Source organism: Brassica napus, chromosome A3 (genome assembly GCF_020379485.1).
Source record: "Brassica napus cultivar Da-Ae chromosome A3, Da-Ae, whole genome shotgun sequence".
NCBI classification, from domain to species: domain Eukaryota; kingdom Viridiplantae; phylum Streptophyta; class Magnoliopsida; order Brassicales; family Brassicaceae; genus Brassica; species Brassica napus.
The window spans coordinates 6,750,836-6,771,037 of record NC_063436.1 but is presented as its reverse complement, the minus strand read 5'-3'; the positions used below and the strand labels follow the sequence as shown (position 1 = coordinate 6,771,037).

The 20,202-nt window shown below is 35.7% G+C and overlaps 4 protein-coding genes across 4 annotated transcripts; all 4 read left to right on the top strand.

Moving 5' to 3' along the window:
• The first annotated feature begins 8,313 nt into the window (after positions 1-8,313).
• On the top strand, positions 8,314-10,785 carry LOC106351036 (probable protein phosphatase 2C 75). The gene is made up of 4 exons (XM_022715337.2): positions 8,314-8,850; positions 8,965-9,306; positions 9,430-9,535; positions 10,226-10,785. Exons 1-4 carry the CDS (start codon positions 8,479-8,481, stop codon positions 10,570-10,572), a joined length of 1,167 nt encoding a protein of 388 aa, XP_022571058.1. The 5' UTR covers positions 8,314-8,478; the 3' UTR covers positions 10,573-10,785.
• A 1,769-nt stretch (positions 10,786-12,554) lies between these two features.
• Positions 12,555-14,743, top strand: LOC106345895 (receptor-like serine/threonine-protein kinase At4g25390). The gene has a single exon (XM_013785106.3). It carries the CDS (start codon positions 12,669-12,671, stop codon positions 14,499-14,501), a length of 1,833 nt encoding a protein of 610 aa, XP_013640560.1. The 5' UTR covers positions 12,555-12,668; the 3' UTR covers positions 14,502-14,743.
• Positions 14,744-15,350: 607 nt separating this feature from the next.
• LOC106345896 (probable fructokinase-7) lies at positions 15,351-17,417 on the top strand. The gene is made up of 7 exons (XM_013785107.3): positions 15,351-15,644; positions 15,797-16,002; positions 16,093-16,305; positions 16,371-16,568; positions 16,639-16,779; positions 16,859-16,975; positions 17,069-17,417. The coding sequence occupies exons 1-7, from the start codon at positions 15,623-15,625 to the stop codon at positions 17,201-17,203; spliced, it is 1,032 nt and encodes a 343-aa protein (XP_013640561.2). The 5' UTR covers positions 15,351-15,622; the 3' UTR covers positions 17,204-17,417.
• Positions 17,418-17,618: 201 nt separating this feature from the next.
• LOC106345897 lies at positions 17,619-19,700 on the top strand. Its single transcript, XM_013785108.3, has 7 exons — positions 17,619-17,870; positions 17,955-17,986; positions 18,221-18,318; positions 18,396-18,478; positions 18,892-18,969; positions 19,061-19,159; positions 19,287-19,700. Exons 1-7 carry the CDS (start codon positions 17,784-17,786, stop codon positions 19,539-19,541), a joined length of 732 nt encoding a protein of 243 aa, XP_013640562.2. The 5' UTR covers positions 17,619-17,783; the 3' UTR covers positions 19,542-19,700.
• Positions 19,701-20,202: the final 502 nt, after the last annotated feature.

Below are 20,202 nucleotides of genomic sequence, written 5' to 3'. Positions count from 1 at the left end.
TACCAATATTTGTAATCGTTTGCTGTTTTATGTGTTTGATATAATATTATGTGAAGGTCTATTTGGTGCTGGTAGATGCAACGATTGTCATTTCTATGAGAGTCGAGGTTTTAGATGGTGTTGCGCCGTCGTTGACTAACCGTTGGTTATTTTGTAGATTTTGGAGTGCGATGTAAATTTTTCATAGATTGGATCACAAATATCTTGCATAATTTTTTATCAAATTTCTATAAGTTTGTGTCTTTAGCCTTGTTCTATGTTTACATGTTAGGGAGTTAGCCTTTTGGTTTGCACATTATGGTTTGTGCATGCCATGTTGATTCTAATTTTGTAATAAACGCTTAAACTTATTAATGAAACACTTGTTGCACACAAAAAAAAAAAAAAAAAGATAAATGGTTTTATAAATGCAGCATGTAAATGAATCTGTAAAATTTGGTGTCGCCTTTGGTGGATTCACATGATAAAAACAACAGTTGCGTCCTTTAAACCAAAGTGGTTTGACTTGCTAACGCACAACTCCTCATTGACTTTAATCTCCAAACACAAAAAGAAAACTTTATAAATAAACCGGACCAAACGTAATAATAAGAAGACGAGCAAATATGTCCCAAATGGAAACAAAGTCACCTCCTCGAAAACAAATATCCCATATCAATCTAATAAGTAATCTGAAAAGATGATTAAAACTTCTTATGGAAGATCACATGAATATATGACACCGCTTGGTGGGCATTGCTGCTGTGCCAACCTTTAATGCAAGAAGGTATTTCCATGAACTCGTCAAACTTCTTCACATGAAACATCGCAGCATTTCGGCTGCACGAAACAAAAAGCATTGATACTCAAACACATAATGATGATGGAAGTTCTGTAACTTTGGCCCATAATCCTTCATATTCCCGGAATTTTTAAAAATTCTGAGTTAAAGAAAAACCTTTCATATCAAAGATAGTTTGAATCCAGGGCACAAAGGAACCAACCCTTTTACACTACTACTAAGCCACCAACACATTGGTAAAAAAACTGTTTTAAGCAAAAGAAAGGTGTTACAACACATCCCTCTCATTATGTCGTTGAAAACCGCATGACCTGGATAGTCGTAGCTACAAGCAGTCTCGTGATTGTATGAAGAGAAGATGCCTTGATGGCATCTGGAATAAGTCTTTTGTGTAGAATTATGATTTCTACAATATAGCAAAATTAAATAATTAGTTTATAAAAAAATAATAATAATAATTAATTTATATAATAACAAAAACCAGAATTGAAATTATAATAATTGATATCAATATACGAGGAACGAAAAATGGGTTTGTGTAGAAACATGATGCTCATATCTTAGTTCTCTAACTGCTTGTTGTTACTATTTTTATGCAATCAGGATCCTAAAATACAAACCACACCCACACATCGACTATCTAGTAACACTGAAGAATAGAAACTATAAAACTATTATATTGTAAATATTGTACTCTCAACTGGAAAACAAAAAAAAAACAAATTCAAAACGAGAAAAAAACAAAATAACGATTTTTTTTTGTTTATGTGTTGCTTATGTCTTTTTATCATGCTAACATGCCATTTCATATAAAAATAATGAAAAGTCCAAATATCATTTTTAACATAAAAATGAAATCTCTATAGTGCAATAATTAACAGGGATTTTAATCTCTGACAAATTCAAAACAAATATAATGAATTTAATGATTTTTTTTTATATTTTATCAAATATAAAGGATTAACATATATTTAGTTTATAAGAATTAAGTGAATGGACTTAACATTTAACTAACAAATCCAAATCTAAGTTCAAACATTCATTGTAAATATTTTCTATTTTTACACATCTAAATTTTAGAAAATTATAAGTTTATCAAATCACCCACATTGGTTAACCATAATTAATAGAATAATCGAATGAAGGATCGTTTATGATTAGCCATATTTATCCGAGTGAGATTAAAGCACAAAGAAAAAAATATAATAATTATAAGGTAAACAAACAAAAAAATTTGAGTCTCTCAAAAATTTAATACCATTGCATGGAGTAAAATCCATGGACCAGGTAAATAGAAATGAGAAATGTTCATTAGCGGTAGACAATCCTCGCGTTGCGGAAAGATCGGCAGAAAATAAAATAGATCCATAAACTTCGCTAGTGAGTAGTGACAGATAATAAACAATATTTTAAACTATGTAATATCGCGAAAATATCTTAGCCTGTTTTTTGTAATTTGCAAAATAGTCAAGTTTATTGTAGGCTGGCGCCGTACATCTTCCATCTCAAGTTTGTCCTTTCAAGATACCGACTCTTGCAAACAAGAAAGTCGGTTATGGATCATTAATCAAAACAAAACTGCATACTTACCTCTAGTTCTCAGTTTTGAAAAATATGACAAAACAAAACATTTTTTATAAAATGCAAAGTAGTAGATACTACTTAAAAAAGTGTTTCAAAAAAAAGTGTTTCAAAAGATAATGCTTAGGAGCATCTCTAATGTAAAATTCTATTTTTTCTTTTAAAATGGAGCAAAAGTGAAAATATAATAAAATTGTTCCAATCCTACTTTATTTCCCACTCCATAATGGAGTGATGAACAAACAAAAAATAGATTACTCTATTTATGGAGTAAATTTTATTATGGAGTGAGATATGAAGTTGAGTTGGAGCATTCCTTACTTTATATTCACTTTTATTCCATTTTTGAGGAAAAAATGGAATAGGAATGGATATGCTCTAAAAGAACGGCCGAATGAGTGTTCAAAATGAAACTTTGATTTAAGTTACAAAAAAAAATGAAACTTTGATTTATTTGACATATAAAAAATTGTTTACTAAAGGTTGCAAGTTGGTCCCAAAGACTACACAAATCAATGTAATAAGAATGAGAATGAGGTAAAGGTGGCTTCCAGTAGCTTCGACTTTTAGAAAAACAATAGCATGTAATAAGAATGAGAATGAAGTAAAGGTAGCTTCCAGTAGCTTCTACATTTAGAAAATCCAAACAAAGAATCAAGAAGATGTGTATATAAAAGAGGCAATAGAAGTGCCTCTTGGTTTCCGTTTAGGGTGAGTTGCAGTAAGGAAAGCTGCCATACTACCACGTGGATTACATCTGTTTTAAGATAAGTTTCTCATATTCCTCTATATTATATGTTATTTTCTTTTTTTTGTTTAAGTTTGTCAACTGGTTTTTCTTTTTAGAAAGAAAATGAAATTGTAAATTGTTAACTGCACCCAGAATGAAAACAAATTTATTAGAAAAAAAAACGAACTTATTTAGCTGTAACCATGGACGGATTTAATAGTTGTTGATAGTTAGTTCTGTCCTCTTTTCTAAAAGTATTAGAGCAGTAATGTCAAAAACAAAATCTGTTTAAGAGGAACTTAAAATCTTGTTAGTTTCGTTTGTTATTAGCTATTTTATAACGATGTTTTGTATTTTCATACTTAATCTTCTTACATTAATATTTTTGACCAAAAATTCAAAATCATTAAGAAGTGCAAAATTATCTATATAGTGAATTTGGAAGGAAAAAAAACCTCTTACGAATATATATGAAACAAACCTATCATGTTATCACTCTAACACGAAGGACATAATTTCGAATTTCATAATATTCTTTTAAACAAAAAATAACAATTTCGGAACAGAAAAAACTACGTAGATAATTGTTAGATTCGGGTTTATTATGGGCTTCCAACTCAAAACCAATTGGCAATTAGTGGATTGACCCTAACCTTTTATATATTACTTAATGTCCCATTGATTTTCCAATGTGGGATACATATCCCTTAATACCCCTCCTCGAGATGATGGCTCTTATCGGCCAGAAATCTCGGAAACTTTTTAAGACAGTTATACTCGGTCGAGAGAGTCAATTACGACCTATATACCCGGTCGGGTAGGATTAATATTAATTAGAGATTTAACTTATTAGGATCTGGGTTCTGATACCATGTTAGATTCGGGTTTATTATGGGTTTCCAACTCAAAACCAATTGGCAATTAGTGGATTGACCATAACCTTTTATATATTACTTAATGTCCCATTGATTTTCCAATGTGAGATACATATCCCTTAATAATAATCGTCAAAACGAGATATATAAAAGGGCGAAAAATGGTTTAGTTATGCACCAGACCATAAATCCACGATTCAATATGTTATATAGAACTAAGAGGGAGAAAAGAAAAACCTAATATTTGTTTTTGGTAAAACAAAGAAGAACCTAATAATTTTTTTATAAGAGAAGAAATATACCCGAATGAAGTCGAAGATAAGAATTTGAAGATTAAGCAAGACATATGTAACATAGATTTACGTACCTAGCAAGATTAACTTAGACAAAATTCTGTAATCCTCTCAAAGTGTGAGATGAAAGGTTCTTATAAACCTAATATGGATTCGTAAACTGGCTTATAATTGACGTATTACTTATAACTATATCCCACTTCACTAACCAATCACCAAACCGATCTAAACTCCATTTGAAGCTGTTATAAGAATATTACATATATATAAGTTTATTTTGAAATTTTTACACATTTTAAGGTAGGCTAAACAAATAAGAATTTAAAAACAAAAACAAACTGATTTTTAAAAATATAATTAAAAATAATAATAAATTAAAATTACATACTGGGATAACCGATCGCAGATACGTGTCGGGTATCAAAACACTGATATTTATACTTCAAAAAAAGATACACATTTTATTATCTTATACCCATTCTGTTATTAATCTAATATATATATTTTGTTGTTCATTAAAAATATATTTTATTATTTACAACAGTATTTCTTACGTGGACGTCATCAATCGTAAAGGTCAACTTGCATAAGCAGGTAACATCGTACATACATTAATCTAGAAGACCAATTTTTTTAATGAGCTATTAAGATATTGACTCAAATTAATCTGAAGCCGATTTTAGGATTGATCCGCATTTTTCAGCTTCAACCCACTATTAATTAACTCCACATTTCTAATTAGAAAGTCAAAAAAAAAATACTGATCACTGTTTTCTTAATTATTCAGTAGCCAAGTAACCATTACATTAACTTGTTTTATAAAACAAATAAAAGTATAAAACTTGTTAGCATAAAGTATATATAGCGCCGCTTTTCTTCCTTTGGAGGAAACCAATTAAAGAATAATAGCAATATGGCCTTGGCGATGAACTACACTGGCAAAGCTATGCCACGTGCTTAACTGGTACAGCTCCCACAACCTGAGGAATCAAGATGTTGTAGATAATCACCGAACGAGTGATGATGACTGGACGATCCGTCAACTTTTTTCTCCGTTGATTTTGTCGAAGTAGTTTTTTTACTCGAGATTTGGAACGTATTATACGGAAAATTATCAAAATAATTCCAGTATATATTCAACTTATATATAGATATAACATTATGCAGATAAATGTATTTTAATGTTCTAGTGACTGGTTTGATGGCTATAAAAATACTTAATATTATAAAATGGACATGACATTATTTGATCCGGACTTGAAATAGTTTTCAACTACAAAAAATAGTGAAAGACTCAAATCATATAATAATGGACTTAAAAACGGGTCAAATAAAATAAACTTTGTTCTCAACTGAAATCAAACTTAATACAAACTAATTTACGTTATGCTCCAAGTTAATCTTTAACAGTAAGTAGGCTACCATTACTTTGTTGAAAATAAATATTCAACTTTAAAAGAATATTATATATTTTAAAATTGGCAGTGAAATCAGAGTAGCATTTGACACATTAACTAATTTGATAATGATCAGTTATTGTTTGGAGTTACTCTCCTTCAACGATCAGTGGCGAGTTATATCACCATCTTCGTAGGAAATAAGTCATTAGTATTCAGTAGATATTAGTTAACTATACGTGAAAGAAGGATACTCATTTTGCCTCTTTTCAAAAAAAGAAAAAAAGAAAAAGAAGGATACTCATTTTGATGAAATATTTGCGCATCTTGTCAAAATAACAACAGTTCGAGCTTTCCTCAAAGTGATTGCTCCAAAGAATAGGGACACACAACAGATGAACGAACATTCATAACTTTTTATTTAGGGCGATCTTAAAGAGAATATAAAAAAAATTCACAAGGATTTCAACATAAATAAAGATATCGATCAATCAGTAGTTTGACGTCTTTTTAAAACTTTATATTATGGTCCGTCAGGGACTTTGTTGCTGGTTTGAAAAACTCACTTCAACCTTAATAAAGTTTCGGCTTAAGCAATCTTGTGCTGACTGCTTGCTAATTACATTGATTTATGCTGCTGACTTACTCCTTTACGGCAATGCTTTTTTACTCTTTTTTTTCTGATACAATTTCATGAATATCTTTAAAATTAACTATTCTTTTTCTAAAGACTATATGTTTCACTACGTTTTAATAGATGACATTTTATTAGATTTTTTGTTTAAAATTAAATGACGTTTTCAAATTTCGATACAAAATTTATTAACTTTGCATGCTATATAATGTTTTATATTATATAATTTTTATTGGTTAAACTATAGTTAGATGAATTTTTTTAAAAGTAATTTAAAAAAAAATATGTGTGCACGAGTTTAAAACATTAAGTAATAAAATCATGGAATGTGTTTTTACACATATTAAGAAAGTACAAATTTATTATTTGAAGTTTAAGAAAATATTTAATTTTATATATTTTCTAAAAACAGCACAACTATCTAATTAGCCATTATTCAACCAATAGGAAAACAATGTAGAAAATATAAAAAAAGTCATATAGCATAAAAAATTTATTGAAAATTGAAAAGTCATGTAATTTGAAACAGAAACTTTTAAAAATGTCTTCTATTAAAAATGGATGGAGTGTTAAATTTTGATAATAAATTTATTATTTTCTTTGTTTACCAATTTTAATAATTTTAAACCAATAATATTTTATATATATGAAAATAGGTTATGCAAAATCTCTCTAAAGAGCATTGGAACCTGCATTGAGGATAGTTCAATATCCCAAAGGGATGTATTCGTGATTTTGACCGGACTGTATATCCGATGACACGATAGGTCTTTTGGCTCATAAGTTGCTTCACTTGGAGGTTCTTTTTATCTCTAGTAAAGACCAAAAAAGAAAAAATACAATCTCATTCATCATCCACCGAAACAAAGTACCGAGCTATTGTAGTTGATGTGCGTGAGATCAAACGGAATAATGGATGCATTGATTATTGTCCAACTTAAGTTCTCTCTCAGATATTTTTGTTTGCTTTGTGATAGTCAGATTACTTGTAAATCCTGTTTTTCATGAACCTATAAAACATAGAAAATTCGACTGTTACTTTGTTTGTGATTATATTATTGATTGAAATTTAACTACAGCTCACAAACGTTTTAACAAAAACTAATGCTCTGATTCCAGTTTAGTTATATTCTTTTCAAATTGGGCGTTAAAATTATTTACACTTCAATTTGAAAAGGAAACTAAAAACATAGTATATATATTAGAATCGTGAAAATTTCTAATATATTCAGAATTGTCCTTATCGTAGGTTAGTAACCAATTCTATGTATGTATATATACATATAAATTCAAAAAATAAAGCAAGTTTTATCTATTTTTTACAGTGACTATAGTTAGTTATGAGAAGGGTGACACCTCATTACAATTTTTTTTTTCTCCTGAAACTAACCGGATATCTCTTTTTCGACAATCACCTCGTTACAAATCTACTCTACGTGGATGTTCTTATGATATCTAAAAGTAATTTTGTTTCCATCAAATGATTCAGTGAATATATAAGTTAAAATATATATGAAAAACATGGGAGTACTTGAATTCTTTTTTTTTTTTGGTTTGAAGTCGCTCAAAGTATACAAGACATCTATTTGTCCTAACAAATTTTTTTACAGTAATGACATACAGCCAACTATTTGTTCCTTGTGACAACACATAATTTGAAATATTTATTTTTCAACTATTTTAAAACATCTGGTTAAAACGTTTCAATAACTTTTTAATGAGTGTTTTAGCAAAAAAAAAAAACTTTTTAATGAGTGAAAATAATCTTCTTCTTTTTTTGGGAAAATACTTTTTCTTATATTAATCGAAAAAATTGTCTCTCGAGAGTATTGTTCAAACCGGGGAATTACAAAACAGGATGGGTTTATGAAAACCGAAGGCGTATCCACGCGGACAACAAAATTAACACCTGAGCCTAGAATCTAACACGCGAATGCATCTACAAGCTGACACGTATCTCCTCTTCCTCGTAATCTTTCACTTTCAAAGCTGAGTGTCCCTCTCTCCCTCGTCCCCACCTATATAAAGCGTTCCTCACCAGTCCACTGAGACGATCTTGAGATCATCGACGTAACCTGGATCGCTCTTCTTCGATGACCGAAATCTACAGAACAGTTTCCACCGGACGAAAAGACGACGTTTCACCAACTAATTAAATGCCGTGAGCGCCGTCGACGGAGAATCGAGATGCGGAGGCAAGCGGCTGTTTTCGGCGAACCAAGTTCGTCTAAGAACCGTGAAGAGACTATCTACTCAGGCTTTGTTCCACTGAAAAAACATGCACGGACGACGACGGCGGCGGCGGAGATGGGCGGTCTCCCGGCGGATGTTGGAGGTGTCTTTCCTTCTCCGACTTCCTCTCACAAGAAACCGGAAGCTCTAGTTTGGAAGGGAGAAGAGGGAGACGATGAACCTATGTACGGAGTAGTTTCGGTGATGGGGAGATCACGTAAGATGGAAGATACGGTTACTGTTAAACCGAGTTTGTGTAAACCGGAGATTAACCAGCAAAAACCGGTTCATTTCTTCGCTGTTTACGATGGTCATGGCGGTTCTCAGGTAAAGGCAATAAAAATAATAATTTCTAAGTTTTAAATTTCCGATGCTAACCGCTTGGAACAATAAATATTTAATACAGAATAATTAACCGGAGGCGTTTTGGTAATTTAACAGGTGTCAACATTGTGCAGCACGACGATGCACACGTTAGTAAAGGAAGAGCTGGAGCAACCAGGTTGCAAGCTCGAAGGGGGAGGAAACGACGTCGTGGAGGAGAAATGGCGGGGAGTGATGAGGAGGAGTTTCGAGAGGATGGATGAGCTGGCTATGGGGACGTGCATGCGTAGGACCACTGCGTCTCTTTGCCACTGCGACCCAAGGGAAGCTGCGATTTCGGGTTCTACTGCGGTTGCTGCGGTTTTGACGAATGGGAATGTTGTTGTAGCCAATACTGGTGACTCACGTGCGGTGTTGTGTCGGAATGGAATGGCTATTCCTCTAAGTAATGATCATAAGGTGGTTTTTATTTATTCGAATGTTTTGTTTGGTCTAAGCTTGAGTAGTACTAGTACTCTGTTTTAGCTCTTCTGAGAACGTTGGAGTCTTTGTGTAAAGTTATGAAGTTGGATTTTTATGCAGCCGGATAGACCAGACGAGCGTGCGAGGATTGAAGCAGCTGGTGGTCGAGTTTTAGTGGTGGACGGAGCTAGAGTTGAAGGAATCTTAGCCACGTCGAGGGCGATAGGTAAAAAGATGATTTAAAATAAAAGCAAAATATGTTTCGGTTCTTCTGAAAATAGTAACGTATCGCTCTGATGTACTACTAGTTTTTTTTTAAAATAGAATACTTTTTCTGTTTTGTCTTAACTTTTAAAAACCGCCATCGGTTTCTCTCATTATATATGATGATGTTTTCTATTTTTAGTGTAAAGAAGCTAGTTCATATTTTAAATTTACTTCTTCCATTTTGCATGGTAGCATTAACTATAAAGAAATGATATGACTGGATCATTATATAAAAAGTCTAGGTTACAAAACTGAAACTCCACAATCTCCTCAATGTTGGTTCCGAGCTTGTGACTTTTATAGAAAAGAGTTGTTCCTTGCTTTGGCCAATTTATTTGCTCCAGTATCAACCTTTTATTAGTAAATTTATTACATTTTAATAAATAATAATTCGTGCGCTTTTAAATAAAACATCTTGTTTAAAATTAAAACAGAGGAGGAGGAAGTATATTTTTGATACAAGAGTTTTTTTCGTTCGTTTTTATCTTATTCTTGGTCTTTGTTACCATTTTCAACCAGGTTAAGTTTTTTTCGAATTTTTGCGTCGGCGTTTTGGTATTGGTCGATCTTCTTAAGAATAAAAATCACATTCTATAGACTAAAGTAGCAAAAATGTTTCTAACGATGTGTTACACCCCCATGTGAGCAGGGGATAGGTATCTAAAACCAATGGTAGCATGGGAACCAGAAGTAACCTTCATGAGAAGGGAACCTGGTGATGAATGCTTAATATTAGCGAGCGATGGCCTCTGGGACGTGCTCTCAAGTCAGCTAGCTTGCGACATAGCTAGATTTTGTCTCCGTGAAGATGCTCCCTCGGGACTTGATTTGAACGAAACGGCTACGGAAGATGACAATGAAGGACAAGGATCATCAGGACAGAATCCTTCAAGGAGTGTGTTAGCTGCAACGTTACTTACGCGGTTGGCTTTGGGTAGACAAAGCAATGACAATATAAGTGTGATTGTCATTGATCTGAAGAATAGCCCTCCATAGTACTTTGATGCCAAGGAATAAGAAATGGTGATATAGCGATGCGCCTTAACTAGTTCAAGGGTTTAGCGCTTGTCTCTTGTTTTGTTATCAATTGGGCTTACGAACATTAACAACGGCGAATGTGAAGAAGCGAGAAGAATGGTTTGGACTTCGGGCATGGACTATATAAGGTTCTATTGTCGTTTTACTAATAAAATACAAATAGTTAAACTTTGAAAATCTGCTCTCTAATTGATGTGGGTTTGTGCAACCATCTTGAAGTTATTAGTTAATTAGTTGGCATGTGTTTACCAAATTAATAAAATATCAATGTAGTGCGTTGGGTTGGCGTTTAAGTTCCATTTGACGCCGGTCTAGACGTAGGCGTCAATGTACTGTAAAGATGCTTGAATTAAGCTATTATTTTCTCAGTGGTTAAATAAACATTGAAGTATCAAGGTTAGACTACATCGTGTAGTTTAGTTTATGGTAATACCGTTGCTGCGTCACTATGCAGACTAGATTAAAGAAAGCAGATAAAACAATTTGAGCAAGCCTGACGAATACCATGTTCGAATCTTAATCAAAAACAAAGCTCTGGAATCAAGAATTGTCTCTTTAGAGTTAAAAAGCCGGAGTGGAGAGAATGTTCATAAGAAATATTCTCATTTCCTTTTGTTCTTTTCTTTTTGGGTCATTATCTGAACCAAGAATCGTCTCAGTGTTCGTGTCGCACTTTTCTTTGAATCATGATTGTATTTGTGGGCCTTGGGGCTTTACTCTACGTCTTATTTTGTTTCAAGAGTATTGGACCACAAAAAGAGTAAGAATCAAGAATCTTGTTTTTCTTTTGTAATTAATTTCTTTAATTATGTACTTAACAAAAGGAGTAAATCAGTACATCTACTGCTTTTCCCTCCCAACTTAAAATTCCAAGTTATTTTTCTATCTTTATTATTGTAACTGGGCTTCGGATTTGAGCAAGTGCCTTACCTAAAATGTCAAAAGTTACTCTATAACTAACAACTATAGCAATATATTGTCAAGAAAATTCTAAATTATCATTTTGGTGGTCTAATTAGCTACCTAATGAGATATAGTTGAACTTAAACACATTTAGGTGGGATTTGAAGGATGATATCTAAGATCAAAATCTAAACATTATTAATTTGTAACTGGTTTTGATGTAAAGATTTTAAGTACTTTACATCTTATTTGGTGATTGTTGGTAGATATTCATAAATACACCCACAGTTTTATGTTCCTATTTTCTTTTCACAATATGTAACTCTTATGGATAGTTATTTCAAGTATAGTTCTTAACAGTCTTGAATTTGTTCTTAAGAAAATTATAAAGTTTGATTAAAAATAGCATTTTCTCTTTACAACCCAATAGCATTTTCTCTTTACAACCCAAATATTCTCAAGTTTGTTTCTACACACTATACAGCTTAAACCAATAGTAAAAAAGTAAAAATACTGAGATATCAAGCTCTTTCTAGAAACACTGTAAATGTTAATCAAAGTCTCAAAAGATCTGCTTGCAATAAAATACACAAGTTAGTCAAGTCATCTAAGAATAATGGTAGGTCAAAAATTATCAATCGAGGTCGCCGAGCCCATAGTGCATTGCAAAAATAAACATTACGGTTCATTTAATAAATCATCAGCAGAGTTTAATGCCGTTTTCATTGTTGAATTCCTTTATTTAATTAAATAAAATCCAAAATTTCCAAATGATTTTCTTGATGACTATTGACCCTTATGGCCCCTATCCAACCTCAGTGACCCATGTGAAATTGTACTGTTTAATCATACGTTATAAGTTTAGTATTATAAACACCAATGACATTAACACATGTACGTAATAATACGTAACCTAATTAATAAAAAACAATTTAAGTAAAAAGTCACAGAGTGTCAACTGTCAAACATTAATAATAGTCGTTGCGTGATACAATTAAAAAATCATTCAATGTAAGAAAAGTCATTAACTACTGTGTGTGTGACCACAAACATTTCGTAACAGCTCATCTTCACAGTGTAAAACAAAAAAAAACAAATTCATAAATAAATATCTTCCGGTTTATGGTTCCGCTTCGACCAATCAAACATCTATGCCGTCGCGAGCAATCCCCTCGCCGTCACCGGCGAACCTTCCGTCGTCAACTCACCACGACACAACCACTCGCATCTCCCCGCCGCTTATATCCGCCGCCGTGGGGCTCTCCCTCTTCTTCACTCTCTCCCTCTGTTTCTGCAAATCCAACCGCAAACGCCGCTCCTCCGCCGCGGTAGTCTCCTCCTCCACGCCGCCTCAGAAACCTCCGCTCCACGAATTCTCCTACTCGACTCTCCGGAGAGCCACCACCTCCTTCTCCCCGGAGAACAAGCTAGGTCAAGGCGGATTCGGCTCCGTGTTCCGCGGCAACTTACCTCGATCCTCCATCGGCGGGAGCGTCGTCGTCGCCGTCAAGGTGATGGACTCGGGATCTCTCCAAGGCGAGCGAGAGTTCCAGAACGAGCTCTTCTTCGCCGGCAAGCTCGATTCTCCCCGCGTCGTCTCCGTCGTCGGATTCTCTCGCGATCTAAAACGTCGCCGTTTAGCTCTCGTCTACGAGATGATGGAGAACGGTAACCTCCAGGACGCGCTTCTCCACCGCAAGGCCCCCGAGCTAATGGAGTGGAAGCGACGGTTCTTGGTGGCCGTTGATGTCGCGAGAGGGATCGAGCATCTCCACGGATTGAATCCGCCGGTGATTCACGGCGATTTGAAGCCGAGTAACGTGCTGCTGGATCGTGGATTCAATGCTAAGATCGCTGATTTTGGTTTGGCGAGGGTGAGGTCGGAGCAAGTGGCGGTTACGGTGAATGATGAGAGTAATGATGTGGAGAGTGTGATGACTAACACTACTGAGTCTAACTTTGAGTTCGCTGATCAGAGTCCGGTGAGTGTTTGTAAGGTTAATGAGTCCCCTGAGACGACGGCTACGAGTGTCTCTGTTTCTCCAGAGATGGAGGTTGTGAAAAGGAATGGGAAAGAGATGGAGAATAGAGATTGGTGGTGGAAGCAAGAAGGGGGTGGTGGTGGTGGTGGAGGGAAGGTGGAGGATTATGTGACGCAGTGGATTGGCTCAGAGGTGAAGAAGGAGTGGGTTGCTGAAACCTCTGAAGCAGCTTCTTTGTCAAGTGCCAAGATGGAGAAGAAGAAGAGTAGTAAGAGGCTTGAGTGGTGGCTTTCGTTAGACGAGGAGGATAAGAAGAAGAAGAAGAAGAATCGGAGGATGGTGAGAGAATGGTGGAAAGATGAGAATCGGAAGGAGAAGAAGAAGAAGAAGAATACTTTGGAGTCTGAGTTTCAGAGTGATGATGTGAGTAGCAGTAACAGTATCACAAGTAGTAGCATAGACTGGTGGTTAGATGGGTTAAGCGGCGAGCAATGGAGAGCGCGGCGGAAAAACAGCCGCGATTCAGCTAAGAGTTGCGGAGTTAGTAGCACGCCGAGCATGAGAGGGACGATGTGTTACGTTGCTCCGGAGTGTTGTGGTGCTAATAACATAGACGATGTTTCTGAAAAGTGTGATGTGTATAGCTACGGAGTTCTGCTGTTAGTCCTGGTCTCAGGACGGCGTCCGCTGGACGTGTCGGGGCCGGCGTCTGAGATCATACAGCGCGCGAATCTCATGTCGTGGGCGCGGAAGCTCGCCAGAAGAGGGAGGCTAGGTGATCTGGTTGATGAGAAGCTGCAGTGTTTGGATCAAGAGCAAGCGGTTTTGTGCATTAAAGTGGCACTTCAGTGTCTGCAGAGATCACCGGTCTCGCGACCTTCGATGAAAGATGTTTTAGGGATGCTTACAGGAGCGATGAGCCCACCGGAGTTGCCTAGAGAGTTCTCACCGTCACCGCAGTCTCAGTTCCCGTTCAAGACACGAAGAAAGCAGCGTCGATAGAGCGTTTTCTTTTTGGTGGTAGAGAGCTTTAATGGTATTATTTATTGACTTAGAACATGTGTTTGATATCTTGTTTCTGTAGTTACATGTTGGCAATGTCTTTGTTAGTACTATTGTTTAGTGTTAAGCCACTTGATTTATCCTCTGTCTTAGCTCTGCTGTTCCTCAAATCCAAGTCTGGTCTAAATTGCCCATTGTCGAATATCTTATTCTAATTAATCCTACGTGATTTGTAATCCTAATACAGTTGATGACTTGATGATGATTGATACAGTATTACTCCAGTGACATTCGTAGTGTCTAAAATGCAAAGCAAAGAGATGTTTTCGTACCCGTATCTTTCAAAATAAATAATAAAAATAATAATCTTGAAATTCTCATTTATTAATTTTTATGATTTTTTTTCAAACTGTAATAAATAGTCATAAATCCAAATAACATAACAAATTCCGAAAATATCGATAAAAGTACAAAAATCGCAAATCTAAAAAATAAAAATTCTTAAATCACGAATTCGATAGTAATCACTAGAGATAGACAAAAAACCAAACAGAACCGAGTCAAATCGAACCGAGTCAAATCGAACCATTCGAACCGAGTCAAATCGAACCAACCGAACCGAATCAAATCGAACCAACCGAACTGAAACCGATTCAAACCGAACCAAAGTCTATTTTAAACCATTCGGTTGAAGATTTTCCTAACCCAAATGATTCGATTTTAAACCGAATCGAACCGAAAAACTGACGTGTTTATATAATTATTTAAATTAAAACTATTGGTAATACCAATATACTAAAATTCTAATAACAACTATTTTTCATTTTTCATTTATTAACACCCATACCATCGTCCACGCGAGCTACATACTGTATATAGGAATAGGTGTGTCTGTGTGTGCGTGTGTTTATATTAAACCGGGAATATTCATAATGTGGTGACGTCATTATATATGATCACTTGCTAAATACATTAACCAACTTCGTCTCTTCATCTCTACTAGTAACCAATTAACCAACCAAAACAAACTTTCAAATCTTCTCCTCTCCTCTCGCTTCATCTCCCTCCGTTTCCGTCTTGTCTTTCGAATCTGAACATCTCTGGAAATAATCTAAAACAAAATGGGTGAGAACGCCATCTCAGGTTCGTTTCAAAACCGTTCTTGCACCTCTTCTCTCTTCTTATGTTCTTCTTGATCTAACGATCCTTACCAAGCTGGATTCGAATTGGGTTCTGGAATTAAGTTTCTGGGTTTGATTGTTTCTCCATAAAGCTTCGATCTTTGATGACAACAGGTAATCTCAAGAATCTAAAGATCGACACAGGACGTTCAGAGACTCTCGTGGTGTGTTTCGGCGAGATGCTGATCGATTTCGTGCCAACGGTGGGAGGTGTTTCACTCGCTGAAGCACCAGCTTTCAAGAAAGCACCAGGAGGTGCACCTGCGAATGTAGCCGTTGGTGTCTCTAGACTCGGTGGCTCCTCTGCTTTCGTTGGAAAGGTCTCATCTTTTTTCTTTCACAGTTTTTTAATGATTTATTAAAATCAAATTTCCAAATATTAAAAGTTTTTCGATTTTTTTTTGTTTTAGGTAGGTGATGATGAGTTTGGACGAATGTTAGCTGATATTCTAAGGCTGAACAACGTGGATAACTCCGGGATGAGATTCGACCACAAAGCACGCACCGCTCTCGCCTTTGTTACGTTGAGAGGTGACGGAGAGAGGGAGTTTCTGTTCTTCAGACACCCTAGTGCCGACATGCGTCTCTTGGAGTCTGAGCTTGACAAGAATCTAATCCAAAAGGTAGAGACTTTCACTTTCTTGATCCACACGTTTTCAATGAGACTAAGTAGACTGGCTTCTTACAGGCCAAGATCTTTCATTACGGATCTATCGGTTTGATCGAGGAGCCTTGCCGGTCGACTCAGCTCGCAGCTATGAAAATCGCTAAAGCCTCGGGGAGTCTCTTGTCGTATGACCCGAATTTGAGATTGCCGTTGTGGCCGTCAGAGGAAGCTGCAAGGAAAGAGATCATGAGTATCTGGAATTTGGCAGATGTTATAAAGGTGTTGTACATTACAAAGTACCAGATCATTCACTAGTACTGAAAATGACACAAGTCTTTGTTGTTTTTAGATAAGTGAGGAGGAGATTACATTCCTGACTGGTGGAGATGATCCTTATGATGATGAAGTTGTGTTGCGAAAGCTCTTTCATCCAAATCTTAAGCTTCTTGTTGTTTCAGAAGGACCTAATGGCTGTAGATACTACACTCAGGTTTTTGCTTGTCCTTTTTAAACATTTCATCTTCCATATCAGATTACTAATTCTTGTAGATATAATATTTGTCTTGTAGGAGTTTAAAGGTAGAGTTGGTGGAGTGAAAGTGAAAGCGGTTGATACAACCGGTGCAGGAGATGCATTCGTGAGCGGTCTATTGAACAGCTTAGCTTCTGATCTCACTCTTCTCACTGTACTTGCCCCCTTGTTATCTCTTTAATTGTTACATTATCTGGCTTTTAAACTTATAGATTGAGTCATTCATGGACTACTGTGAAATTTGCAGGATGAGAAGAAGCTAAGAGAGGCGCTTCTATTCGCAAACGCTTGTGGAGCTATTACTGCTACAGAGAGAGGAGCCATTCCAGCTATGCCCACCATGGATGCAGTTCAAGACCTTCTCTCTTCTTCTCGCTCCTAAAAATGCTCAAAAAGTCTCTTTTTTTTTAATGACTCAATTCATTACCTTTTCACTGTATCTTAGTTCCTAATTTGTAGGAACTCAAGAATGTTGAGTGTGTTTCTAGTTTGTTGATCTCCTGGTGTTTTGGTTTTATGTCAAGTTAGATTCTTCTACAAGGAACAAAATTTCTGCTCTATGAAATGCGTGCCGTTTTTGTGGCGGAGAACGACAAGCATCTCTTTGATAGAAAACGACAAATCCCGCGAGTGTGTAAATACTAAATACCGAAGCGAACAACTAGTGAAGTATTATGAACGTGAGTAGCACGTGACAACTCCGCTTTTTTTTTTTTGATAAAAAAAAAGGCTGTGGGGTATAACCGACATTCTACAAATATAACGGCGTTAAGAGTCGGAACGTGGAGTCTTGGGTGAAAACTTAACGAACTTTTATGTTTGGCCGTCAAAATCAGGGACGATAGTTCGTTCTCACGTTCTCTCCATCTTCACTCTCCTCTGAGATCCAGACTCTTATTATTGATCGGAAGAAGAAGAAGAAGAAGAAGTCGAGGCATTTTGGAGCGGTGGTTGAAGAGGAGATGATGGCTTCGGATCCAAAACTGAAGGCAGAGATAGGTCCCGACGGATTAGCAAGAGAAGCTCCCGTTATTGCTTACACTGAGAAGGTAATCTTTAGCAAATGACTCAAGCTCGATCTATGTGTGATTTCGTTTTCGACTGATTATTGATCGCGAATCTCTGGAAACCAGATAATCGAGGAAGAGCAGCTTCAGTTGAGGAAGTAAGTATCTGATTCTGGAATTTCGTTTGATCGATTTGATTGTTGTGAGAATGAATGTATGTGTATGTGTGGTGTGTGCATCTTGCGATCTGAGATTCTGTCAATGTTGCATTCTTCTCCTTGTGTCGTTTTAAGTTAGCTAAGGGTAGAGAATGATCCTATTAAGAATCGAATGTTAGTTTTTTTTTTCTTCTGCTTAATGAGAGAGAGAGAGAGCTTCTGTGTGTGAGACAGATACATTGAGGAGAACTATTCAAAGATAAGGGATGTAGAAAGGGAATTTGGAAACCTCACCTTGGAGATGAAACTCACTGCTGGTCCTAAGAAAGCTGGTATTACCCCCAACTCTCTCTCTCACTCCTTTACTGCCTTTTTTTTTGGTTTAATTGTCCTATTCTTTTGTCTTCAGCGCTGGAACACTTGAGAAAGAAGATTGAAGCCTGTACTGAAAAGATCCATGCTGCTAAGTTGAAAGAAGATGAAGCTAGAAAGGTCTATCTCCTCTTCATTTATGTATCTAATCGTTTTCTCGTGTTATGCTTTGTCTGACTCTCACTTGGAATATAGTTAGTAGTTTTAGTTGGATGAGAATTTTCTTTTGTTGCTTATCTGTGCTCTAAAACAGAACTAGAGTTGCAGAAACAAGTCATATCAATTGACATTTCCCATATCATAGTCTCACAAATCATAATTACTTGCGAAAATCACTGACTAAATAAACCGTTTTGCTGTTGTTTCCCTTAGAAATTCTATTATGCTGTTGTTTTTACTTTCCATTTCATCTCCTGTTGTTCTTGAGATTGTTTAGCCCGACCTTTGAAGTTTAGGTACTGTTACTTCATCCCACAATTCATCTCCTTTTATTTGAATGGGCTTCTTATATGTAAGTTATTTGTCTTCTTAAGGCATATGAAGCAGCATCAAAAGTTGTCAAGGATGAAGAAGCAATAAAACAGAGCCTTTGCGATGATTTAAACAGTCTGGTACATATCTTTGTCAAAAACTGATCACTGGAATTACATTTCTTTATTGAAAGACATTCAAATCTCAATCTTTTCTAAACCTTAACGATAGGTACAAGAAAGCAGCAATACTCAGTACGCCAGACTTGAGGAACTGAAAAGAAGACTAGAAGCGCTAAATCCAAACAGATCATCTACTTCTATTCAGCAAGTAAGCTATTTCTCGATTATGTATTCCATGTGTTCCTAACTTATTTGGCAAATGTTACAAGAATATCAAATATACTTTTGCTTGTTGATAACCGAATACATAAAAGATGTTGAATGTTTCTTATTAGGTCCATGAACCGGAGACAAAATCTGTAGCCGAGAGCTCACCCGCAGCAGCCAGTGCTAATCAGACTCACCGGGAAACCCCAGTAAATGACAACGGGAAGGAAGAGGGAGGTAAAGAACAAGGACAGAGGCCAGATGGAGAATCAAAAGCGAGAAAGAAACCACAGATTCAAGGAAGGGGAAGAGGAATTGGAATCATGAACAAAGGTAGAGGAGGTTGGACAGGTGCTGGATTCGATGTGGATGGTAGAAACTGAAAAGTTGAAACATATATTACAATACACACATCCAAAAATTACCAGGTAGTTTCTCTTTATCTTTTAACATCAATGGACCTATAGCTCCACAGAGACCTCTCAGTTACTCATGTGTGTTACTGACTAGTAAAACCATTCAATCATATTTGGCTTCTTTAATCATCATTCTTAGTTTAGATCTCTATTGTTGTGTTATTGATTTTATAATCTGAGAACTGTCTAAGATGATTAGATTGGGGTTTGATTAGTTATGGTATGTTTCATATAATCATAATATTTGATTTTCAGATAAATAAAGTTGTATAAGTATGAATTCAATTTGAGCTCTTCTGAAACCAGCCAGATATAACTGAAACTGATCTCACATTGAAGAGTTTGTAAATGAAATGGGGGTCGAAAGAGTAACAGTGAATTCTTAATGCTTTCCTTCTCTTCTTCTGTATATCAAACAATGGTGAAATAAGTGAACCTGTGACCGATGTGTGCCATGAAGTCCATAAGTGAGACCCGGTTACGAGTTTTCTAGTTTTCTAGTTTTAACAAGTTTTTGCCGAGTAATAAAAAGATCTCTAATTTGTCATTCTCTTTTAAGTTTCTACTCCTCCTGTCTTCATCTCATATGCAATAATGGTAATTTGTAATGTCTGATCTTCTCCTAACT